The 25,952-nt window shown below is 38.5% G+C and overlaps 1 protein-coding gene across 1 annotated transcript in view; it reads left to right on the top strand.

The window, feature by feature from the left end:
* Positions 1-25,952, top strand: part of DNAH7 (dynein axonemal heavy chain 7) — a 784,664-nt gene that overhangs the window by 747,791 nt on the left and 10,921 nt on the right. Inside the window, exons 61-62 of the mRNA XM_053698573.1 lie at positions 3,906-4,083; positions 14,073-14,176. Of these exons, the coding sequence (XP_053554548.1) occupies positions 3,906-4,083; positions 14,073-14,176 (282 nt within the window). The remainder of the gene's footprint in view (positions 1-3,905; positions 4,084-14,072; positions 14,177-25,952) is intronic.

Genomic DNA, 25,952 nt, shown 5'->3' on the forward strand with positions numbered 1-25,952 from the left:
TTTAGCAGTTCGTAGGTCAGCTAAGGCACCATGTTCTGTAAAGAACGCTTGAAATGCTAGAGCAGCATACAGATATGCGACCTGTCATGGCCGCTGCCCGGAAGCTCCCCCTAAATGTGTTTTTTTCCCCCCAAATAAAGCAGTTTTTCTGTAGTGTAGCTTCACCCCTTCCATACCCTACCACCTCCTCCTCCCAGACCTATTTTGAAAAATGATTTGCCCCCTCCTCTCCCACCAACAACCACCACCCTCTCTCACCACTTCAACATTATGAAGTACCGGATCACAGGCACACGTGCGCGCTCCTGTGCACACCCGACACTCGTTTCCGAATGCTGGCCGGAAGATTTCCAGCGATGGGCTGCCCACCCGCCTCCCTGCAGCTGCTCCCACCCACCAATGATCTGTTTAAAAAAAGGTATTGCAGTGATGCCTCAATATCGAGGCATCACGGCAATACCTTGATAGCGACTGGAAGCGATTAAGATCGCTTCCAGTCGCTTTAAACCCCTAACAACGTACAGGGTACATCGTTGGTCTTTAAAGACCAGTTTGTGTTTGACGTACCCTGTACGACGTGTGTCGTTAAGGGGTTAATAATTCTGGACATTTAAGTGTCCAGTATTTTTGTACAGATTTTACTGGACATCCTGCTAAAATACTGTACTGTACTGTTGAATACTGGACCCCTGGCAACCCTAGCGCCACCATCTTATAGTGCACATATTGTAATACCCTGTGATAGAAGCAGTCTGCTCTCACAGAGCACTGATATCACTGCCTTTTTGACAGCTGTACCTTGCACTTTGGATTATCTTATGCAATAGAAGCTTTACATTTTTTCAGTTTAAAAATTACGTAACAAATATAAACTAGCCCTCTGGAATAATATAGAGAAATGCAGCCACTGCAGGATTGTACAGCTCCCACTCTCTATTGTGCACTCTAAACTTGTCAAGAAGATAACGATATCACAGACCTGTAAATTATCTCACCATGTGAACAAATACTTAAACTTTAAGATGGCAGCACCCGGTGCGAAGATGCAGAATTTCACTAACCAGTACTTGTAAAGAGTTAAAATAAGAATACAGCTTTAAAGAGAGTTGCTGGCACAAAAGGAAAAATAATAGGCATGTGCATCCAGGAGTTTCTTGAGCTGCCAAATGCGGAAGGAGGCGGCCACTTGTGGAGTTTGTCTCTTTTCGGAGCCGGATTTATTCTTGTGAAAATGCAGCACACTAAGATCTAGAATTGCACAGCTAATGAAACTACCAACTGCACATGCCTAAAATATATTTACTTTGGTTACTACTCAGCATGCTAAGTAGTAATGTCCCTTTAAGGCACACTGATGCATCTTGCATTGTTACAATAACTAGAACAAAAACTTGCTATTTTTAATATGGTTAGAGGTATTGGTAAATCATAAACACATTTCTGAGATTAACATCTGACAACAGCTTTGCTTCCTGTAATGCATTTGATACCCTTATATCATATAATTGTAATTACCCTTCAGCAACAGAAGATAATATGGACTCTGAGCAGCACATACTTGTTACACTGTGTATTGTATACAAGCAGCTTTATACGTTCACTGATGCATCTGTTGTGTACAGCAGTTTGTTTACTGGTGCATGTAAGAAATAGACTTTACTGTTGGTCATATACCCCAGCAAAATAAACGCTGAACAGATACACAAGACAGATGGTCACTTGTGTAATTCATATTGATTTCACAAAACACTGCTCAACTGGCAAATTATATTAGCAACATTAATAACTTTTGTGATGTCCACAAAGAACTAAAAATAGAGCAGCCTTTCTCATTTACATATTTAATTTATAATGTAGGAAAACTCATTTGACAGTCTCTTCCTATGATAGAAACTGGGTTTAGGGTTAGAATGTGCAGAATATTTTAGAAATGATCTAAAACTGGTTTTAAACATAAAGAAGAATTAACAATGAACAAATATATCATTTGAAGTAACCATCAAGATAATGGCTATTAATATTGGTTGATATTCATTCTTATGTCCACTGTTGTACATGAGCTCTTCTGACCTATCATTTTATATTTTACTTTCAGCTAAATAGGTATAGAAGCGTTCACACAAATCTGTCTCACTGTTAGGTATAAATTTATCAGCCCTGTCACTTCAAGCTGATAACTAGGGATGTGCATTCAGCAGTGTCAGTAGCTGCCAAATGCAGAAGAAAGAGGCCACTTGTGGCATTCGGCTCTTTTCAGAGTCAGATTTTTTGTTGTGATAGTGCAGCACACTAGGATCTGTGCAAATCTAGGTTTTAGTGTGTTGCACTTTCACAAGAACAAATCCGATTGCTGCAAATGGTCTCCTTCTTCCGCATTTCTCGACTGATAATAACGCTATAAGCTCAGATACTAACTGTTAAATAATATAATAATTATTAATAGAGTCTATAATTGTTATGTTTATACAGATAGGATAGGGCTATAAAGTCATTTTATTAAAGTTATCAAATAATTTTTCTTCATTCTATAGTAAAAATGAATTACTTTAATATAAGGTCCACTTTTTTATTTTTATTTTAATCATAGATGCCAGCAAGTGTGCGTGAAACATGTAAGATCACCGTTTCCTTCCATTGTTTGTTGTGTCTTTTCACATCAATATGTGTATTTTTTATTGGAATAAATACCTTTTTTCTGTTGCTCAGTAACCATCCGTTTTTCCTTCAATTGCTTTTGCGGTAGTCCTCCGCTTTTTTGGTTGGCTCCACACACCCCTTACACTTTGAGTTGGTCTGCTCTACCCCTCTTCCCTTAACCCGGCGGAAGCTTACTGCAGCAGCACTTCTCTCTCAATAACAAAATTGGGGTCCTACTCAGGCAGTGTGATAATGTGGCACACAAGCAAATGCAAGTGAATGGAACACTATTCACACAATTCTGCTCTCAAATGTTACCCTTTACAAAAGAGTTAACTGAGATGGAAACCTGAACAAAAAGGTCACAGTATAGAGCATTCATTGTAGCTTACTTAGGGGGATGCGTGTTGGGGTCTGCACAGCTGGTCCCCAACTGTCATTATTAATAATTAGTATTGTTATGTCAGATGAACTAGACGTGCAGCGGGAGACCATACCGAGAGGAGCCCCAATATCTATTAAACATTAAAGCTAAAACTGCAGCACTACAACCTTCACTATCATACTCTAAATATTTTGAAACCCATACAGAATCTGCTTAAAGGGATAGTCTAGTCAAAATTATTGATGATTCAGATAGAGCATGCAATTTTAAGCAACTTTCTAATTTACTCCTATAATTAATTTTTCTTCGTTCTCTTGCTATCTTTATGTGAATGTAAGCTTAGGGGGCCGGCCCATTTTTGGTTCAGGACCTGGGTAGTGCTTGCTGATTGGTGGCTACATTTAGACACCAATCAGAAAGTGCTACCCAGGTGCTGAACCAAAAATGGGCCAGCTCCTATGCTAACATTCCTGCTTTTTCAAATGAAGATAACGAGAGCAAATAAAAATAGATACTAGGAGTAAACTAGAAAGTTGCTTAAAATTGCATGCTCTATCTGAATCATGAAAGTTTAATTTTGACTACACTATCCCTTTAACACTTTATTAGCAAAGAAAGAATTTTGAAAATGCTGAGGTGATGTTTTTTAAAAGTGTCCTGGGCTGTTGTAACATAATTAGTTTAAAAATAGCAGAAAGGTGAAATTGCACTACTTTCTAAAATAAAAATAACTAAAACCTGCAAATGGGAAATAGCTATTTTAAGCAAAGGTATTATTAGTAAGAAAGAGCTATGTTGTCCTGTATAAGTGACTATTTTAGTGTCTGGTTTAACACATTCTAGCAATCTTTACAAATAATGTCCCTGTTTAATGTTTATATAGGACTGGTATGAGAATGGAACGCCTCCAGTGTTCTGGATGTCCGGTTTCTTCTTCACACAAGCCTTTCTCACAGGAGCCCAACAGAATTATGCCCGAAAATACACTATTCCCATTGACTTGCTGGGCTTTGACTTTGAGGTGTTAGATGATAAGGAATACAAGCATGCACCTGAGGATGGTAAGTAACATTAAAATAGTATTGATTACACAGATTAAAAAGGATATCATTGCCTTTACATTAATGATTATCCAGTACAATTTATGGAACATAAAATGTAAACTAATCAATTTAAGACATATTCTTAATGAGTTGTTATTCTGCAGGTGACTACAAAAAAAAATCCCACTTGACACGGCCCTAATTAGCTGGCATAAAATTACTGGAATAGTTTAGTAACTTGCTTGTTTTTCTATGAAGTGATTGTCCCAACTAAGACCCCCAGAGGTTAAGGTCACACTCTGCACTTTGTCTCATTGGGATGACTACTGTGTCAGACATAGCTTTTGTACCCACCAGCCAGTACATAACTATAATCAGTGGTCCCATGCAATAAACAGTACTACTACTGCTTCATCTATGAAAACATTTGCAAAAAGTACTGTTGGAAAATTCAGTGTTCTTGGGACCTGTCACCTTAGCATGCAGAACTTAAATTTGAGAGTATCTTTAAGTGTATGTTCCTTTTCAAGTAAACCCCACTGAGGCAGCAGTTTTCTTTACTGCATCAGGGATAGAATGTCTCAATGTGTTTCTCTTAAAGGAATAGTCTAGTTACAATTAAACTTTCATAATTCAGATAGAGGGGCTGATTTATCATGGCTTGAATTGCGGCCAAATACATCTGGTTAAGATTGGCCGCAAATCTGCAGGGGGCGGCATTGCACAAGCAGTTCAACAGAAATGCTACAGCGGATCATGTCTGCCAGACACATGATAAATTGGCCCCAGAGCATGCAATTTCAAGCAACTTTCTAATTTACTCCTATTATAATTTTGTTTTTGTTCTCTTGGTATCCTTAGTTTAAAAAGCAAGAATGTAAGCTTTGGAACAGGCAAATTTTTAGTTCAACACCTGGGTAGCACTTGATGATTGGTGGCTAAATGTAGTCACCAATCAGCAAGTGCTACCCAGGGTGCGGAACCAAATTTGGACCGGCTCCTAAGCTTACATTCCAGACTTTTTAAACAAATACAATTTGATAATCGGAGTAAATTAGAAAGTTGCTTAAAATTGCATACTCTATCTCAATCATGAAACTTTAATTTTGAATAGACTATCCCTTTAATTAAGCATTTTTCTTAAAAAAAGAAGCAGTTAGTGGATCCCATGCACCAGCACAAAAAAGGCCGGACTTCAGGCTTGGAAACACTATGGCGAAAGCAAGAGCACTCTCAGTCCCCACATGGTGGCTGAACTGCTCAGAGGTTCGGTTAGTTTGTAAGCCCCAATTGCCTTGATTTTACTACTTTTAAAAAGGACACTAAATACATTTTATAAGCGTAGTCTTGATGTTATTCCCCACCTCCCTCTAGTCATGGGTGCCACTACGTTCTAGTGCTGACCTGTTTGCACATGTGCAACAACTCCCCTTCAGATACCTGCAGTGTAGCCTAGGTTCCTTAATGGCAGCACCTACGATTGAAGGGAGGTGCATGAAATGTGTTCAGTGTCCCTTTAAGTGGTTTAGATAACAAATCGAGAACAGCCTTGTAGCCTATGGATGGGTTAATGTGCTGTTACTTAGCGCAAATGCAGATTCACAATATGTGATTAGTTTTTTGGAAAACTCCCAAGGACCTGATTAATGGGCACATTACCTGGCTGATTTTACTGACCACCCAGCCAATATTAACCCCTTCCTGCCCTTAGAACGTTCTATGCCGTCCTAACTGCACTGGGCTTTAACGCTCTTAAGACGGCATAAAACGTCCTAGCCTTTTGGCTGTACTGAAGCCAAAGGCACTTCCTAAATGAAATCGCAGGCTGGAGGGCGTGCATGAACGATCACGTGACTTCACTTTTTAACTTATTTGTTTACATCTGAACTTTGTTTCGATGTAGACAAATAAGTTCGGGCAGGAAGGGGTTAAGCTAAATTTAGCCAATTTCAGTGTTTGTTGCACACATCATTTAATCAATTTAAATTATACAAATTATTATCATTTAATTTGTATAGCGCCGCCAAATTCTGTAGCGCTGGACAGCGTGTGCTTTGAAAAGTTTAAAAGGGACACTAAACCCAAATTTTTTGTTTCATGATTCAGGTGTAACATGCAATTTTAAGAAACTTTCTAATTTACTCCTATTATCAATGTTTCTTAATTTTCTTGTTATCTATTCATAATAGGAGTAAATTAGAAAGTTGCTTAAAATTGCATGTTCTATCTAATATCCCTTAAAGAAACATTACACTGCCCCCCACCCAGATGGCAACATTTTCTATGGAGAAAACTGAATAAGGTTCAAACAATTTCTTGTAGATAAATTATACTATTTACTGTTTTCTTACTTCAAGGTGGCGAAGAGATACAGTGGATCTGTTGGCAATTGTGAATACCAGATAACAATTGCTTTTAGTAGGATTACAAATTTTTATATATATATATATATATTTTTATTATTTGAATTTTTAACTATAAATTGAATTGTACCAGTAATATATGTTTATGCATTAACCCATCAGTACATGAAAATGATATTACCAGAGTGTAAGAGAAAACCCCCCCAGTATGTTTTATATATCATATCAATTTCTTTGTACTAAAAAAATAACATAATAAACATTTTCCAACAGAAAACGAGTGGGGAACAAATGCAGGTATTTCTTAAAAACAAACAAACTTGAAAATCACAAGTAGTTGACATTAAAGGGACACTGAACCCAAATTTTTTCTTTCGTGATTCAGATAGAGCATGAAATTTTAAGCAACTTTCTAATTTACTCCTATTATCAAACTTTCTTTATTCTCTTGGTATTTTTATTTAAAATGCAAGAATGGAAGTTTAGATGCCGGCCCATTTTTGGTGAACAACCTGAGTTGTCCTTGCTGATTGGTGGATAAATTCATCCACCAATAAAAAGTGGTGTCCAGAGTACTGAACCATGAAAAAAAGCTTAGATGCCTTCTTTTTCAAATAAAGATAGCAAGAGAATGAAGAAAATTGATAATAGGAGTAAATTAGAAAGTTGCTTAACATTGCATGCTCTATCTGAATCACTAAAGAAAAAATTTGGGTTCAGTGTCCCTTTAAGGGTCGATTATAATCCTTTAGAAAAACATATCAAATGTTTCTCTACAGAAAACCACCATTAAAGTCTTTAGAGATTGTTTGTAGATAAATCATTTGATAGGTTTTTCTAAAGGATCGTCATCGACCCGTGACCCCATAATTAAAGTGAATGTAAAGTTGAATGAATGAGTGCCCGGTTTTTAGAAATACTATTTAAAAACAGGGGCACTTTCATTCATTAAACTTTACATTGCAGCATTTAAAGTGAATGAATGTTGATGCTAAAGTGCCCGGTTTTTAAAAATCCGATTAAAAAAAAAGGGCACTTTAATTCATCAAAATTTACATTTCACTCGTGTTGTGAAAAAACTTTACCTTTTAATCCTGACAGCAGCTCCAGCTTCCTCCGCCCGTCGCAAAGCCTCTTCCTGGGTCTAAAATGAGGAATCCAGCTTCCTTCAATCACGGCATTAAATCAGACACTGATTTCCCTGGGGGGGGAGAAGCCGTGATTGGAGGATGACCCATCCATCATTTCTGACGTCAGAAATGGCTTGCGACGACCGGGAGAAGCTGGAGCAGCTGTCAAGTTTAGAAGGTAAGTATTTTTTTCACAATGAGTGAAATGTAAATTTTGATGAATTAAAGTGCCCCTGTTTTTAATCGAATTTTTAAAGACCGGGCACTTTTGCATCAAAAAACTTACATTCACTTTAAATACTTATCTTTCTCTTGTAAGGTGTATCCAGTCCACGGATCATCCATTACTTGTGGGATATTCTCATTCCCAACAGGAAGTTGCAAGAGGACACCCACAGCAGAGCTGTCTATATAGCTCCTCCCCTAACTGCCATATCCTGTTATTCTCTTGCAACTCTCAACAAACATGGAGGTAGTAAGAGAGAAGTGGTGAAATGTAGCTGTTATTTTACTTCAATCAAAAGTTTATTATTTTTAAATGGTACCGGAGTTGTACTATTTTGTTCCAGGCAGAAAAATAGAAGAATCTGCCTGTGATTTCTATGATCTTAGCAGGTTGTAACTAAGATCCATTGCTGTTCTCACACATGACTGAAGAGAGAGATAACTTCAGCGGGGGAATGGCGTGCAGGTTATCCTGCTATGAGGTATGTGCAGTTAAGATTTTTCTAGAAGATGTGAATGCTAGAAAATGCTGCTGTTGCCAAATTTATGTAAGGTAAGCCTGAACACAGTGATTTAATAGCGACTGGTATCATGCTTATTTTCTGAGGTAATACTCTTTTATATTTGCAATATAAAACGTTTGCTGGCATGTTTAAACGTTTTTATATATACTTTGTTGATAAAACTTTATTGGGGCCTAGTTTTTTCCACATGGCTGGCTTAAATTTGCCTAGAAACAGTTTCCTGAGGCTTTCCACTGTGTTAAGGCCCACAGCAAGGCTGTGGCAGTTTGGTGTGACTGTTAAAAAACGTCTAGATCGTTTTTTTGATCCGGTTTTTGAACTAAGGGGTTAATCATCCATTTGCAAGTGGGTGCAATGCTCTGTTAGCCTATTATACACACTGTAAAAATTTCATTTGATTTACTGTTTTTCAAATTCTGACAAAATTGTTTCTCTTAAAGGCACAGTACCGTTTATTATATTTGCTTGTTAACTTGATTTAAAGTGTTTTCCAAGCTTGCTAGTCTCATTGCTAGTCTGTATAAACATGTCTGACATAGAGGAAACTCCTTGTTCATTATGTTTAAAAGCCATTGTGGAGCCCCCTCTTAGAATGTGTACCAAATGTACTGATTTCACTTTAAGCAATAAAGATCATATTCTGTCTTTAAAAAATTTATCACCAGAGGAATCTGACGAGGGGGAAGTTATGCCGACTAACTCTCCCCACGTGTCAGATCCTTTGACTCCCGCTCAAGGGACTCACGCTCAAATGGCGCCAAGTACATCTAGGGCGCCCATAGCGTTTACTTTACAAGATATGGCGGCAGTCATGGATAATACACTGTCAGCGGTGTTAGCCAGACTACCTGAATTTAGAGGAAAGCGAGATAGCTCTGGAGTTAGACGAAATACAGAGCATACTGACGCTTTAAGAGCTATGTCTGATAATGCATAACAATATGCAGAAGCTGAAGAAGGAGAGCTTCTTTCTGTGGGTGATATTTCTGACTCAGGGAAGATGATGCAACCTGATTCTGATATTTCTACATTTAAATTTAAGCTTGAGCACCTCCGCGTGTTACTCAGGGAGGTTTTAGCTGCTCTGAATGACTGTGATACAATTGCAGTGCCAGAGAAATTGTGTAGACTGGATAAATACTATGCAGTGCCGGTGTGTACTGATGTTTTTCCAATACCTAAAAGGTTTACAGAAATTATTACTAAGGAATGGGATAGACCAGGTGTGCCGTTCTCTCCCCCTCCTATTTAGAAAAATGTTTCCAATAGACGCCACCACACGGGACTTATGGCAGACAGTTCCTAAGGTGGAGGGAGCAGTTTCTACTCTAGCAACGCGTACTACTATCCCTGTCGAGGACAGTTGTGCTTTCTTAGATCCAATGGATAAAAAGTTAGAGGGTTGCCTTAAGAAAACGTTTATTCAACAAGGTTATCCTACAGCCCCTTGCATGCATTGCTCCTGTCACTGCTGCGGCGTTCTGGTTTGAGTCTCTGGAAGAGGCTCTACAGGTAGCGACTCCATTGGATGACATACTTGACAAGCTTAGAGCACTTAAGCTAGCCAATTCTTTTGTTTCTGATGCCATTGTTCATTTGACTAAACTAACGGCTAAGAATTCTGGTTTTGCTATCCAGGCGCGCAGAGCGCTATGGCTTAAATCATGGTCAGCTGACGTTACTTCAAAGTCTAAGCTGCTTAACATTCCCTTCAAGGGGCAGACCCTATTTGGGCCTGGTTTGAAGGAGATTATTGCTGATATCACTGGAGGAAAAGGTCATGCCCTTCCTCAGGATAGGTCCAAATCAAGGGCCAAACAGTCTAATTTTCGTGCCTTTCGAAACTTCAAGGCAAGTGCGGCATCAACTTCCTCTAATGCAAAACAAGAGGGAACTTTTGCTCAGTCCAAGACGGTCTGGAGACCTAACCAGACCTGGAACAAGGGTACGCAGGCCAAAAAGCCTGCTACTGCCTCTAAGACAGCATGAAGGAATGGCCCCCTATCCGATAACGGATCTAGTAGGGGGCAGACTTTCGCTCTTCGCCCAGGCATGGGCAAGAGATGTTCAGGATCCCTGGGCGTTGGAAATTATATCCCAGGGATATCTTCTGGACTTCAAGGCTTCCCCCCCCAAAAGGGAGATTTCACCTTTCACAATTATCTGCAAACCAGATAAAGAGAGAGGCATTCTTACACTGTGTACAAGACCTCCTAGTTATGGGAGTGATCCATCCAGTTCCAAAGGAGGAACAGGGACAGGGATTTTATTCAAATCTGTTTGTAGTTCCCAAAAAGAGGGAACCTTCAGACCAATTTTGGATCTAAAGATCTTAAACAAATTCCTCAGAGTTCCATCATTCAAAATGGAGACTATTCGTACCATCCTACCTATGATCCAGGAGGCTCAATACATGACTACAGTAGATTTAAAGGATGCTTATCTTCACATTCCGATACACAAAGATCATCATCGGTTTCTCAGGTTTGCCTTCCTAGACAGGCATTACCAGTTTGTAGCTCTTCCCTTTGGGCTAGCTACAGCCCCAATAATTTTTACGAAGGTTCTGGGGTCGCTTCTGGCGGTCCTAAGACCGCGGGGCATAGCAGTGGCCCCTTATTTAGATGACATCCTAATTCAGGCGTCAAACTTCCAAATTGCCAAGTCTCATACGGACATAGTGTTGGCATTTCTGAGGTCGCATGGGTGGAAGGTGAATGAGGAAAAGAGTTCTTTATCCCCCCTTACAAGAGTTTCCTTCCTAGGGACTCTGATAGATTCTGTAGAAATGAAAATTTACCTGACGGAGTCCAGGTTATCAAAACTTCTAAATTCCTGCCGTGTTCCTTATTCCATCCCTCGCCCTTCGGTGGCTCAGTGCATGGAAGTAATCGGCTTAATGGTAGCGGCAATGGACATAGTGCCGTTTGCACGCCTACATCTCAGACCGCTGCAACTCTGCATGCTCAGTCAGTGGAATGGGGATTACACAGATTTGTCCCCTCTACTAAATCTGGATCAAGAGACCAGGGATTCTCTTCTCTGGTGGCTATCTCGGGTCCATCTGTCCAAAGGTATGACCTTTCGCAGGCCAGATTGGACAATTGTGATGACAGATGCCAGCCTTCTAGGTTGGGGTGCAGTCTGGAACTCCCTGAAGGCTCAGGGATCGTGGACTCAGGAGGAGTCACTCCTTCCAATAAACATTCTGGAACTAAGAGCGATATTCAATGCTCTTCAGGCTTGGCCTCATTTAGCGACAATGAGGTTCATCAGATTTCAGTCGGACAACATCACGACTGTGGCTTACATCAACCATCAAGGGGGAACAAGGAGTTCCCTAGCGATGTTAGAAGTCTCCAAGATAATTCGCTGGGCAGAGATTCACTCTTGCCACCTATCAGCTATCCATATCCTAGGTGTAGAGAACTGGGAGGCGGATTTTCTAAGTCGTCAGACTTTTCATCCGGGGGAGTGGGATCTCCATCCGGAGGTGTTTGGTCAATTGGTTCATCGTTGGGGCAAACCAGAACTGGATCTCATGGCGTCTCGTCAGAACGCCAAGCTTCCTTGTAACGGATCCAGGTCCAGGGACCCCAAGGCAACGCTGATAGATGCTCTAGCAGCGCCTTGGTCCTTCAACCTGGCTTATGTGTTTCCACCATTTCCTCTGCTCCCTCGTCTGATTGCCAAAATCAAGCAGGAGAGAGCATCGGTGATCTTGATAGCGCCTGCGTGGCCACGCAGGACTTGTTATGCAGATCTGGTGGACATGTCATCCTTTCCACCATGGACTCTGCTGCTGAGACAGGACGTTCTACTTCAAGGTCCTTTCAACCATCCAAATCTAATTTCTCTGAGGCTGACTGCCTGGAGATTGAACGCTTGATTTTATCAAAGCGTGGTTTCTCCGAGTCAGTCATTGATACCTTAATTCAGGCACGAAAGCCTGTCACCAGGAAAATCTATCATAACATATGGTGGAAATATCTTTATTGGTGTGAATCCAAGGGCTACTCATGGAGTAAAGTCAGGATTCCCAGGATATTATCTTTTCTCCAAGAAGGATTGGAGAAAGGATTGTCAGCTAGTTCCTTAAAGGGACAGAATTCTGCGCTATCTATTCTTTTGCACAAGCGTCTGGCGGATGTCCCAGACGTTCAGGCATTTTGTCAGGCTTTAGTTAGAATCAAGCCTGTGTTTAAACCTGTTGCTCCACCATGGAGTTTAAATTTGGTTCTTAAAGTTCTTCAGGGGGTTCCGTTTGAACCTCTTCATTCCATAGATATCAAACTTTTATCTTGGAAAGTTCTTTTTTTGGTAGCTATTTCCTCGGCTCGTAGAGTTTCCGAGTTATCTGCCTTACAATGTGATTCTCCTTATCTGATCTTCCATGCAGATAAGGTAGTTCTGCGTACCAAACCTGGGTTTTTACGTAAGGTGGTATCTAATAAGAATATCAATAAAGAGATTGTTGTTCCGTCTTTGTGTCCTAATCCTTCTTCAAAGAAGGAACGTCTATTACACAATCTGGACGTGGTTCGTGCTTTAAAGTTTTACTAAAGATTTTCGTCAAACATCTGCTTTGTTTGTTGTCTACTCTGGACAGAGGAGAGGTCAAAAGGCTTCGGCAACCTCTCTTTCTTTTTGGCTAAAAAGCATAATCCGCTTAGCTTATGAGACTGCTGGCCAGCAGCCTCTAGAAAGGATTTACAGCTCATTCTACTAGAGCTGTGGCTTCCACATGGGCCTTTAAAAATGAGGCTTCTGTTGAACAGATCTGCAAGGCAGCGACTTGGTCTTCGCTTCATACTTTTTCAAAATTCTACAAATTTGATACTTTTGCTTCTTCAGAGGCTATTTTTGGGAGAAAGGTTTTACAGGCAGTGGTACCTTCCGTTTAAGTACCTGCCTTGTCCCTCCCTTCATCCGTGTACTTTAGCTTTGGTATTGGTATCCCACAAGTAATGGATGATCCGTGGACTGGATACACCTTACAAGAGAAAACATAATTTATGCTTACCTGATAAATTTATTTCTCTTGTGGTGTATCCAGTCCACACGGCCCGCCCTGTCATTTTAAGGCAGGTATTTTTTCATTTTAAACTACAGTCACCACTGCACCCTATGGTTTCTCCTTTCTCCGTTTGTTTTCGGTCGAATGACTGGATATGGCAGTTAGGGGAGGAGCTATATAGACAGCTCTGCTGTGGGTGTCCTCTTGCAACTTCCTGTTGGGAATATGAATATCCCACAAGTAATGGATGATCAGTGGACTGGATACACCACAAGAGAAATAAATTTATCAGGTAAGCATAAATTATGTTTTTACTTTATGGAAACCCAGACCGGAGATCCTCCGCCCGCAGCTCATTTGTACTTAGCACCCCAATGACAAAACTGGCTTTCTCCAATCATGGCGTGCACCCCGAGGCGTCCAGCTCATGAGGCCATGTAACATTTGGAGGACACCTGTTTTGTCAACGATATATTAAGTACAGCATGAGAAGTGGGCGGAGGATCGCCGGTCTGGGTTTTCTTAAGAAAAAGGGAAGTATTTAAAAAAAAAAAAAATGCTTCAATGTAAATTTTAATGAATGAAAGTGCCCCTGTTTTTAATAGTATTTTTATAAACCAGCACTCATTCATTAAAATTTACATTCACTTTAAGAAAACATTCAACCATGTTTTAATCTCCAAATTGCATGAATCTGATAAATGAATGTGCATTATGAATTATTCATTTCATAAACTTTCTTCACTAGGTGTTTATATTCGTGGCTTGTTTCTGGACGGAGCGCGTTGGGACAGAAAAACAAAAAAACTGGGAGAATCTTTTCCGAAGATGCTTTATGACACAGTACCTGTGGTTAGTATGTTTCTTGGGTCCATCTTATTTATAATAATAATAAATAGTAACCTTATACCAGGGGCACCCAAGCTAAATGAAGGCTACAGCAAGCACCAGCAATATGTTATGTATAAAGTAGATGCACTTTTCTCCTTAGCTAATTAAGTATGTGTACCAGATTTTATAAGTGAGCAGTACATTCTATTTGTTACATTTTACTTTTATTTGCTATGCAATTCGAGAGTTGTTTATGAATTATTTTTTTACTTTCAAGGCCCATTAATACACAATAAATAGTTCATGTAATTAAAACGTAAAGAGACCGTTAAGAAAAAATTAAAACTGTGTGCTCTATCTGAATCATAAAAGTTTAAAACTATGTTCATTTTTTGAAAATGATATAATCCTACAACTAAAAAAATCCACATAAAAAACATTTATGCTTACCTAATAAATTAATTGATTTCATGGTGGTTAGAGTCCATGAGCAATTACTCCTGGGAATTATATTTCTGGCCACTAGGAGGGAAACATTTCCAAAACTGTAAGAGCTCTTACAAACCCTCCCTCCGTACTGGAAACAAGTCTAATGTATAGCAAAGCAAGAAGGAAAGTTAGGAAAGGATAAGAGCGAGAAAAAAAAAGAAGAGCAGGGGGAAAAAAAAGAGAGGCACATACTTAAACTGCTGCCAGAAAAAATATAATCAAAACAGAAAATGGGTGGTTCTTGTGGACTCTCACCACATGAAATAAATTAATTTATCAGTTAAGCATAAATTATATTTTCTTTCATAAAAATGGAGAGAGTCCATGAGCCAGTACTCCTGGGGAAAATTATCAAAGCTGTGGAGTCCACGAGTAATGAGAGCAGGACAAAATAATTTAAATATATATATTTATTAAAAACCAAATCCCTCCTAATGTCCAGAAACTATTGCTTGAACGACCAAGAACCGCTTCAGAAAAGCAAAAATATCAAAAAGAAAGATATGTAAAGAAGCAGCATCACCCATAACTGTGTTTAAACATGCAGCCTTCAGCTTGTAAAGCAAAAAACTAGAATTAAAACCCTAAGTAGCCTGCAAACAGAATATCAGTCAGTTAAAGGGACAGTTTACCCAAAAAATGTCTCTCCTTTAATTTATTCTCAATGATACATTTTACCTGCTGGAGTGTATTACATTGTTTACAATAGCTTGTTTACACTTATTTTGACATTTAAAATAGCTGATTTAGCCTGTGGTATCCCCACCTATACTGAAAGATCCTAGTCTTAAAGGGACATTGTACACAAGATTTTTGTTTGCATAAATGTTTTGTAGATAATCCATTTATATCTGTGTTTTTTTGTAAAAATGTATAGTTTTGCTTATATTTAAATAACATTGTGCCGGATTTAGACTCCTATCCAAGCCCCAAAGTTTTTAGATGTATACTGATGTCTACAGACTCCTGGTTGTGTAAGGATCTTTTCATATGCAGGGGAGGGGGGAGTGTCTGCTGTTCTTGTTTTCTCAGCCCCTTTCACTGGGTGTCCCAGCCTAACCTCATCAACAGTGCTAAACTGGACCTTTTAAAAGGTTTTAGGCTGTTTTTTATATTAGTATATGTGCATATTTGTCTTTATAGTAGTGTCTCTTACATGCAATTATATGAAAATTGGTGTATACTGTCCTTTTAAGTCCAGGCAATTGGCACACAAGGTAAGCACAGCCAGCAGAATAAATTACATTCCTGGTGGAGTGTAGAAGAGATAACTAATAAAATGATAATTTGACATTGTTCTCTAAGTATTGAGCTTTGGTTTACAGACAGATATAAGATGAGGAAGCAAGTGTTGAGTGTACACAGTGTGATATCATAAGGAGATCTGATTTTACCTTCAAGCTCAAACTATTTCAATAGGCTACGGTTTCAAAACACAAAACCATTAAACACACCAATAAATAAAGGCCTTACAAAATCTATGAAAAACCTTCATTGACAAAAAGGTTTACATCACTGAATCAAGGCCTCAATAACAGAATCAGCATAAAACCTCTGTCTAAAAACTAAGCCTTAAATCTCCAAACCAACAAGCAGAGAGATTTGAGAACCGTATGAGAAAAAATATACCCCTTGAGACAGAAGGACATGGCGCAGAGAAAAAGGCTATAGAGAACTGAATATCTGCACCAAGTCCTGCAAGGCCAAGCTAGAGCAATCAAAATGACTGATAATGCTTCCTGCTTGATCCTGGCTTACATTTTCCATCTCTTGTTCCCATCAATCTACAATGTGATAGAAACCCCCCCCCACCCCATTGAAGAAACCACTCCTAGCAACTGAGAAGTCAACTTCCAAATTTCTCACTCCTTGAATAAGAATTGCATAAAACAAACAGAGATATGTCTTTGCCAAGAACAAAATTCAGGGAACCTTCCTTGTCACCAGGGAATGGTGAGTTCCCTCTTGTTTAGAAAGAAACCACTGTGACGTTGTCTTATTGGAATCTCATATAAGTCTCTCTTCAAATTCAGTTCTAAAGAGCCCTGAACATTGCATGGAGTTACAAAATATATATAGGTACCCTCACCACCCAAGGAGGACAAACTCCCTGCGCTCTCTAAGACCCCCCAGACTGCACCACAACCTGAAAGACATGTTAAGACTACAGTCTAATTTGGACAAACAAAAAATGCTGTGATGAATAACCTTCCCCTCCAAAAAAAGAATAAAAAATAGGAATAGCGTTGCTCAGAAATCCAGAAGGATTTTCTGAGAAAGCTGAGAATAATTCCTGCATTCTAGAAGAAGCAAACAAAGCTGAAAAATCCTCATGAAACCGAGCAAATGGAAAAGCATCCGATGCTGCAATCACCAGACCGAATACCTCTACGCAAAGAACTATGGATGGAAAAAGGACTGAAGATTAGAACAAGCTGAAAGTATCTTCCGTCTCCTATGGTCTGACAACATGACACCTAAAAATGTAATCCTGGTATGAGGAGAAAAATAACCTTTTGGAGAATTGATTCACCAATCATGCTCTTGAAGAAAGAAGAGTAAGTATAATCTACTTTTAAAGGGAGCCTATACAAAGATAATATACAGAGACAGAACCACCAAAATACCCTGAACTCTAATTACAGACAAGAGTGTTCCCAGAACTTAAAGGGATAGTCTAGTCGAAATTAAACTTGCACAATTCAGATAGAGCATGCAATTTTAAGCATTTTTCAAATTTACTCCTATTATAATTTTTTCTTCGTTCTCTTGGTATCTTTACCATTTTTGGTTCAGCTCCTGGGTAGTGCTTTACATTTAGAAACCAATCAGAAAGCACTACCCAGGGTGCTGAACCAAAAATGGGCCAGCTTCTCAGCTTACATTATTGCTTTTTCAAATAAAGATACAAAGAGAACAAAGAAATAATGATAGTACATTTGAAAGTTGCTTAAAATTGCATGCTCTATCAGAATTATAAACGTTGACTAGACTATCCCTTTAAGAAATTAATTCTGGGAGCAATAGCTAAACCAAAAGGAATATTAACAAATAGAAATAGCTTGTCCAGGAATGCAAAACTTAGAAACTAATAATGATAGGGAGCTAAAGAAAGGCATTTATCAAATCTATTATAAACTGCCCATGAAGAACAAGAGGCAAAAGTAGTGCAAATTTACTCCATATCAAAGAAGGAACTTTGAGAAACTGATTAGTATTAAATATACAGAACTGACCTGCAAGTCCCCTGCTTCTTGGGAACAATGAAGAGGTTGCCGTGTTCCAACCTTGGAAATGGGACTATAAATCCCAAAGATTCCAGATCTTAGAATGACTCGGAGTAAAAAAGGATACCTAGGTAGACTCAGGAGTTTCGTACTGGTGGCTGCACATATATTCCTCATGTTATTGGCTCACCATATTCATTGCTGTTTATTCAGCAAAGGATACCATGAGAATGAAGCAAATTAGATAATAGAAGTGATTTGGAAAGTTGTTTAAAACTGTATGCACTAACTGAATCACAAAAGAAAAACATTTTACGATTCGTGTCTCTTAACCTCAGGAATCTTTTGATCCTTGATCTGGTTAAAAAGAGAAAATTCTGTATCTTGATCAGAGACCGACTCCTGATCAACTAAAAATATCTTCCTCTCCTCTGAGGGCAAATCAGTCAAACCAGGGTCTGAAACATGCAGCTTAAAGGGACACTGAACCCAAATTTTTTGTTTAGTTATTCAGATAGAGCATGCAATTTTTTTTTTATTTATTTTTTTTATTTTAATTTGTTTCCAACAAAGGTGTCTCAGAGTAATTTTACATGGTACAGTTTCATGTAAATATAATGAAAACAATATTCAAAAATAGCAAACATCACATAGTAATCTAATATACCAATCTTTGATAAACCTTCATAATTTGAACATTCAGAATTTCAGAGTTCCCATTCTTGTTAATGAGGAATAAAGAAATAGAAAAAGAAAAAAAGAAAAGCAAGGATGAGAATTGCAACAAGCAAGGGTATAATAAAAAAAAAAAAAAAAAAAAGAAAGAAAAAGGAATAAGCAAGAGAAAAAAATAAAGGAATTATCAAATTGTATGTGCACCTATTGTTGGAATTTTATTTTCCCCTTCCCCCCCCCCCTTCCCCTCTACACATGGTTGCCTCCCAAATAATTAGGAAAGAGAAAAAAAAAAAAAAAAGGAATTTTTCCAGGTATCTACAATAGGTTAATGCCATAGGCCAAGTAATACCAATTCTGTATTTCTAAATGGGTAAATGATATATTCAATTTCGTATGGCAATAGATTCTGGATAAAGATTGACCACTTTTTAAAGAATTTAATAACGTCGTTTTCATCATTTAGGTTAGTGTCGATCTGTTCCAGAATGCATTGTTTTTTTAGACAATTTTTAACCTCCTGGATACTGGGGGTTGCCCTACATTTCCACTTTTTTAAGATCAAGTATCATACAGCTAGAATGACTAGGTTGATAATTTTAGTATTTGCAGATTGGCCTTCCGTATTTTTTTGGAGAAATACAATGTCTGATGGTAGCAAAGTCGGAGGGGAAATCCCCATTGTTCCAAACCAAAATTGTATTTTTATCCAAAACTGTTGGATGATTGGGCATTCCCAGATCATATGCATGAGATTAGCTGCAGGGAGCGAACATCTGGGACAGCAGTTAAAATCTGGGCTTCTACATCTGAAACCTTTTTCAGGAGTGAAAAAGGTCATGCGTAGAAGTTTTAGATGAGATTCTCTCCAGGAAGATGAAAGAGTAATTTGTGAAGCCTCAGTGATTGAGAGTTCGATTATATTACTTTCTTCCAAATTTTGTTGCAAGATTGCCCCCCATTTGGTAGTGATGTTTTCCATGTCAAGAACTCCTTTTAAGGAACTTAAATCTGAATAGATAGGAGAAATTGCCATAAGGCCGTTTTTAGCTAATGTTAACCATTTCTCCATGGGTCCCATTGTCCAGTTCCAACCGAATTCGTCAACAAGGCTCATAACATAGTGCCTTGCTTGTAGGTATGCAAAAAATTCTTTATGGGAAAGATTAAACTCCTCTCTCAAGGAACCAAAAGTCTTTGTACATTTTCTGTCTAAGTCTAATAATTGGGAGATTATTTAAACCCAAAACTTTCCATTTCTGAAATAGAGATGTTTGAATTCCTGCTTGGAAAAAAGGGTTACCAGTTAGAGGGATGAATTTAGATACTTTATGCTTTATTTTGAGAAGTTTACAGACTTTCCACCAAGCCTGTAATGGAGTAAGCATGGTCTTCAGTTTTTTAAGTTCTCTGGGGAGAGAGGAGGCAGTGCAGTGGATAATTGCAGAAGGAGCAAAAAGGGTTTGTTATATTTTTTTCAAGTTCATTGTTAGTAACATAATCCTTCTCAAATATCCAGTCCATAATTAAGCGAACCAGAAAAGCATAATTGTATATTTTAATATCTGGCAAAGCCAATCCTGCATATTTTCTAGGGAGAGAAAGTTTAGGTAGGGAGATTCTAGGTTTCTTGTTTTGCCAAATAAATTTCCTCAGCACCATATTATGAAGGAGGATGTCTTTTCCCTTAAGAATCGCAGGGATATTTTGTAGGACATATAATAATTTCGGGAGGCATATCATTTTATAAAGGGCAATTCGACCCGAAAGAGAAAGGGGAACACCTTGCCATTTTTTTAAGTCCTCCTTAATTTTGTTCAGCACTGGGGGAATATTAAGATTATACCATTCATCTGGATTGGAAGATACTGTGATGCCTAAGTAAGTAAAAGGAGTCACCCACTATCTTAAATGGCATATCCAAGGGGGGGTCCTTAGGTTGTTTGATCCATAAAAGTTCAGATTTTGTAGTATTTACTTTATAACCTGAAAAGGAACCGAATTTTTTAATAAGTGAAACTAATTTCGGGATATTGTTACGAGTGTCAGAGATATAAATTAAAATATCATCCGCATATAGTGCAATTTTCATCTCTTTCTTGCCGATCTTAATACCATTAAGGTGTTGTCTAACATATATGGCCAACGGTTCAATGGAGATGTCGAAAAGAAGGGGAGAAAGGGGGCACCCCTGACGAGTTCCTCTTTGAAGATAAATATTAGAAGAAAGTTTGCATTAACTATCATCCTAGTGGAGGAGGATTTGTGAAGATTGTTAACAAAACTAAGAAAATTACCAGTAAAGCTAAATTGCTGGAGAGAATGGGTGAGATGATCAAAATGAACTGAATCGAAGGCTTTTTCAGCATCAATTGAAATAATTGCAGCATCTAAAGTGTCCCCCCTTCCCCCTTCTTCTCCTCCCCCTCTGGAAAAATAGTCTATGGTTAAGAAGAGTTCCCTTATCTTTGCTGAAGAGTTACGATTACGTAAAAAAACCTGCTTGATCCGAATGAATAACCTTAGGAAGAAGTAACTGGAGCCTTGAGGCTAGGATTGAGGCCATTATTTTATAATCCACATTGAGCAGTGCTATAGGCCTATAAGATTCTTTTTTATCCGGCTCTTTTCTTGGTTTAAGAATTAAAGTGGTATATGAGGCTGCAAAACTAAGTGGCGGGATAGTACCCTTTATATATATATATATCATTATAGACCGAGGAAAGATAGGGTGAAATCTCCATTGATAATATCTTATAGAATTCGTTAGGGAGGCCGTCAGGGCCTGAAGCTTTATTTAAGGCAAGGTCTTGAATTGCTCTAGTGATCTCTATTTCAGATATGGGGCTATTAAGAGATTCAATTAGATCAGGAGTTAGTGTACGAACGACAATATTCGTATAGGTCCTGATAATATTTTGTAAAAACCTGGATGATTTCTTCTGAGGATGTTATATTTTTCCCTTCTAGCTGTAAAGATTCCATTAATGAAGAAGTTTTACTAGTTTTTACTAATCTAGCCATGATTTTTCCGGTTTTACTTCCATACCTGTAAAGTTTTGCTTGAAATTTCAAGTCCTTCTGAGTAGTCTTATATAGTAGAAAGGCATCCCTCTCCTTTAATGCTTGGGTATATCTTAACCAATTTCTTGCAGTTTTATCTAGAAGATACGAGTTGTATGAGTTAGAAATAGATTTTACAATTTCTTTTTCCCTATGCTTCGATTTCTTTGTCCTATTAATGGTGTAAGCTAGGATCTCCCCCCTCAGTACCGCCTTAGCTGTTTCCCATAAGATGATCGGGCGATTAACGTATTCCTGATTAAAAGAAATAAATTCTTGAAATAAGCCAGTTTTTAAACTTAAGGTCAGAGGCTAAATATGTTGGGAAGAAGAACCTGGAATATCTTGGAGTAAGGTTATTGGGGTAGAGCTCTAAAAATATCGGGGCATGGTCTGAGATGCAAATAGGGAGAATTCCGGTAAGCACTCTTGACGCACACAGTCTTTCATCTAGAAGAATTACATCGATTCTTGATAGAGATTTGTGTGCCTTAGAAATGCAAGAGAATTCCCTGGAGTCCAGGTTCTGAATTCTCCATATGTCTCTAACTAAGAATCTGATATAGTTTTAAATATATTTTTGTTTCTAGTTTGTCTCTTTTGGTTCTAGTAAGAGCATTCTCATGCCTTAATCTATCTAGAGGATGTTGGGGCGCCATATTTAGGTCCCCTCCAAGGATTAGGTAACCTTCTCTATATGTAATTAATTTAGCTTGGAGAGTGTCCCAAAAAGAAGAACTAAAAATATTGGGGGCATAAATATTGCAGAATGTATAAGTTATGTTAGTTATTTTAATTTTTGCCAATAGGAATCTCCCCTCCGAGTCAGCGAAGGTATTAAGGACTTGATATTTTAGCCTTTTCCCCAATAATATTGCTACTCCTCCTTTCCTTTGAACACTCGGGGAGGCTAACACCTCATTGACCCAGGAGGTTTTGAGTTTGAGAACTTCTTCCATTTTTAAATGAGTCTCCTGCAAAAAGGCAATGTCGGAGTTTATTTTTCCTAGCTGTGAGATAATTGATTTACGTTTAATAGGTGATGTGATGCCCCCTATATTCCAAGAGGTAACTTTAAAAGCAGATGGCATTCTTTTTTAAAAAAAGGGGACGAAAAAAAAAACGAACCCCCCCCCCAAAAAAAAAGGGGAGAAAGAGAAGGGGGAGAGTTCACCATCCTGTAACCCGATTCTGTTCCCAACCCAAATGATATCACAACATTTGATAAATCCACAGTTATGCATATTGAGTTATTGAATAATAGTTATTCAGAGCATCCTAATGTGTACAGTTTCAAGAGAATGTGGCAGTAGACCCTGCCCCTAAATTTTCTGCTGGGAAAGTCTCAATACAGAATTTCTCAGCCTTTTTGGCTGAGTCAAAAAAATATGTTTGATCATTGATAGAAATTTTAAGTCTAGCTGGATAGGTTATTGTGGCCTTGATGTTATGATTTATTAATTTTGTGCAAATTGGAGCTAGTTCTCTTCTTTTAGCAGCTGTTTCTGCAGAAAAGTCTTGGAAGATTATAATTTTTGCCTCTCCTAAGTATATAGGCTGATGTTTACGGTAGTAATGTAGAAGTGTAATTTTATCCTAAAAATTTAAGACTTTCGCAATAATGGGCCTAGGTTTAGTCCTAGTACTTTCTTTATCAGTGATATATGGGCCTATCCGATGTACTCTCTCTAGTGTAAATTGTGATTGAGATCGTGGAATTTTTAGCAATTGGGGAATAGTAACAGTTAGCAATTTGTACAAATCATCATATTGTTTGTCTTCCGGGACTCCAATAACTCTAAAGTTGTTTCTCCTAGTACGGTTTTCTAGGTCCTCTAATTTACCCTGTACTTTTAACAGGGATGTATTTAAGACCTCCAATTTAGAATTCTGAGTTAGTGTCAGATCCTCCAAATCCGAGGTTCTCTGTTCCACCTCTGAGAGCCTAGAAGAGAACTATTTAAATTCATTTGATAAAGACATGATATCCTGTTTAATTTCTGATTTGAGAGAATCGAATTTTGGGGTCAGTGCATCAGAAATGTTAGATACTAAAGCTTGGATGTCTAGTGTGTCACCCGAATGTGGAGGGTTAACAGTGGGGGTATGTATGTCTGCTGTGATTTCAGTAATGTTTTTATTTCTCCTTTCCCTTTGACGGGCTGCCATGGCTGAAGGTGAGGATTTTGCTTGTGTAGAGACAAATTTGTCCATGTGAAAGGAAGAGTGAAAAAAAAGAGCATGCAATTTTAAGCAACTTTCTAATTTACTCATATTATCAAATTTTCTTCGTTCTCTTGCTATCTTTATTTAAAAGAAGACATCTAAGCTAAGGAGCCAGCCAATTTTTGGTTCAGACCCTGGACAGCACTTGTTTATTGGTGGGTGAATTTATCCACCAATCAGCAAGAACAACCCAGGTTGTTCAGATATGGGCCAGCATCTAAACTTACATTCTTGCTTTTCAAATAAAGATACCAAGAGAATGAAGAATATTTGATATTAGGAGTAAAATTAGAAAGTTGCTTAAAATTGCATTCTCTAGCTAAATCACACACAAAAAAATTGGGTTCAGTGTCCTTTTAACAGACTTAACAATGGATTATCAGAAATGGCTTGATCACAGGCTTAATAAAAGCCAAATATCCAAGAGGTATCCAGCACCGGCACAGATAAGTGCAACACTTTCTAGCCCTGCACTAGGACTCAGTCTAATTAATCACAGTAATTGCAGCAGCACTATTTTTCAGCAAATTTCTGTGTTCTTTATTGCGAGAAGGTTAGAAAAATTACCAGAGGAGGGAACAGATAAGCAAGCTGAAATGACCAAGGAGCTACTAGAGCATCCACAAACTATGCTTGAGGATCCCTGGACCTCGCAAAGTACTGGGAAGCCATCAGATCTATCTCTGGGAGACCCCCAATTTGATTGAACACATCCTGGTGAAGAGATCATTCCCCTTGAAATAGAGATTGGCGACTTTGAAAGTCTGATTCCCAGTTGATCACTCCTGAAATATGAATCGCAGAGATTCAACAAGAATTGATTTCCACCCATGAGAGTATTCAAGATACTTCCCTCATGCCTAGGGAACAGAGTTCCCCCTTGATGGTTGCTGTGACATTGTTTGTTGAAAAGAAAGTCTCATTTCCATTTCCAGGGGCCAAGCCTGAAGAGCCCTAAAAATAGCACAGAGTTCTATAATATTTTTTGGCAACCTCGCCTCCCGAGGATCCCAAACTCCCTGTGCTTTCAAAGATCCCCATACAGCTCCCCAACCTAAAATACTTGTATCTGTAGTGATAACAGCCTAGGAAGGACGAGCAAAAGAAGCCCCCTGAATAATGAACTCATGATCCAGTCAAGACAGAGATTGACTTGTACTGGGATCCAGACCAGAAATATCCTTTGAGACTGTGGAGTATGATCTCAGAATTGCATCTGAAGCTGCACTCATGAAGCGTAGAACTTCCATACAGAGGGGAATTGAATTGATAGAGATTGAAGGTTCAGACAAGCTAACACTAATTGTAACCTTCTCTGCTCTGTTAGAGAAAATCTCATGGATTCAGTCTCCATTTGAAGTCACCAAAACGTTACCTTTGAGGAATTAAAAACTATTTAGAAGATTGATCTTTCAACCATGTTATTGTTGCTAAAGGAAAAAACTGAGCTTGAACCAAGATGTTATCCCGGTATGGAAACACTGCAATACCCTTAGTTCTGATCACAGACAATAAGGCACCCAGAACCTTTGTGAAAATGCTTGAAGCTGTAGCTAGACCAAATGGTAGAGCAACAAACTAAAATTGCTCGTCTAGAAAGGCAAACCTCAGAAACTGATAATTTTCCCTGTGTATTGGAACATGAAGATACGCATCCTTTAAATCTATTGTGGATAACCTGACCTGTAAGGGAACCAGAACAATCCTAGACTAGAAAATAAGCTTGACCTTATACAGGATTCCTTGGAACATTGGATAGAAAAAAAAAACTTCCTTTGGGTGGTCTTGTTCTGAAACCAATCCGATTATTCTGGGAAACTATATTCAGAACCCAGGGATCTGGAGCAGACTCAAACCAAGCCTCCTGAAAAAGGCTTAACCTGCCCCCTACCAAAACCAGTGCAATGCTACAGGACTGTCAAACTTGAGAGGTTGTGTTCTGTTCCACGGTGGCGATTCCGGTAAGATGGTTTCATTTTATATTAATATGATAATACAAGAAGTAAGGGTCACAGTGTGGCTCCTTTATCTGTATGGAATCAAAGGTTAATATCTCCGGAAGGGGATTATTGAACAGGGGGGATTTATGCATAATTTGTTTTATTATGCTGCGAAAT

Source organism: Bombina bombina, chromosome 1 (assembly GCF_027579735.1).
Source record: "Bombina bombina isolate aBomBom1 chromosome 1, aBomBom1.pri, whole genome shotgun sequence".
In the NCBI taxonomy this organism is placed as follows: Eukaryota; Metazoa; Chordata; class Amphibia; order Anura; family Bombinatoridae; genus Bombina; species Bombina bombina.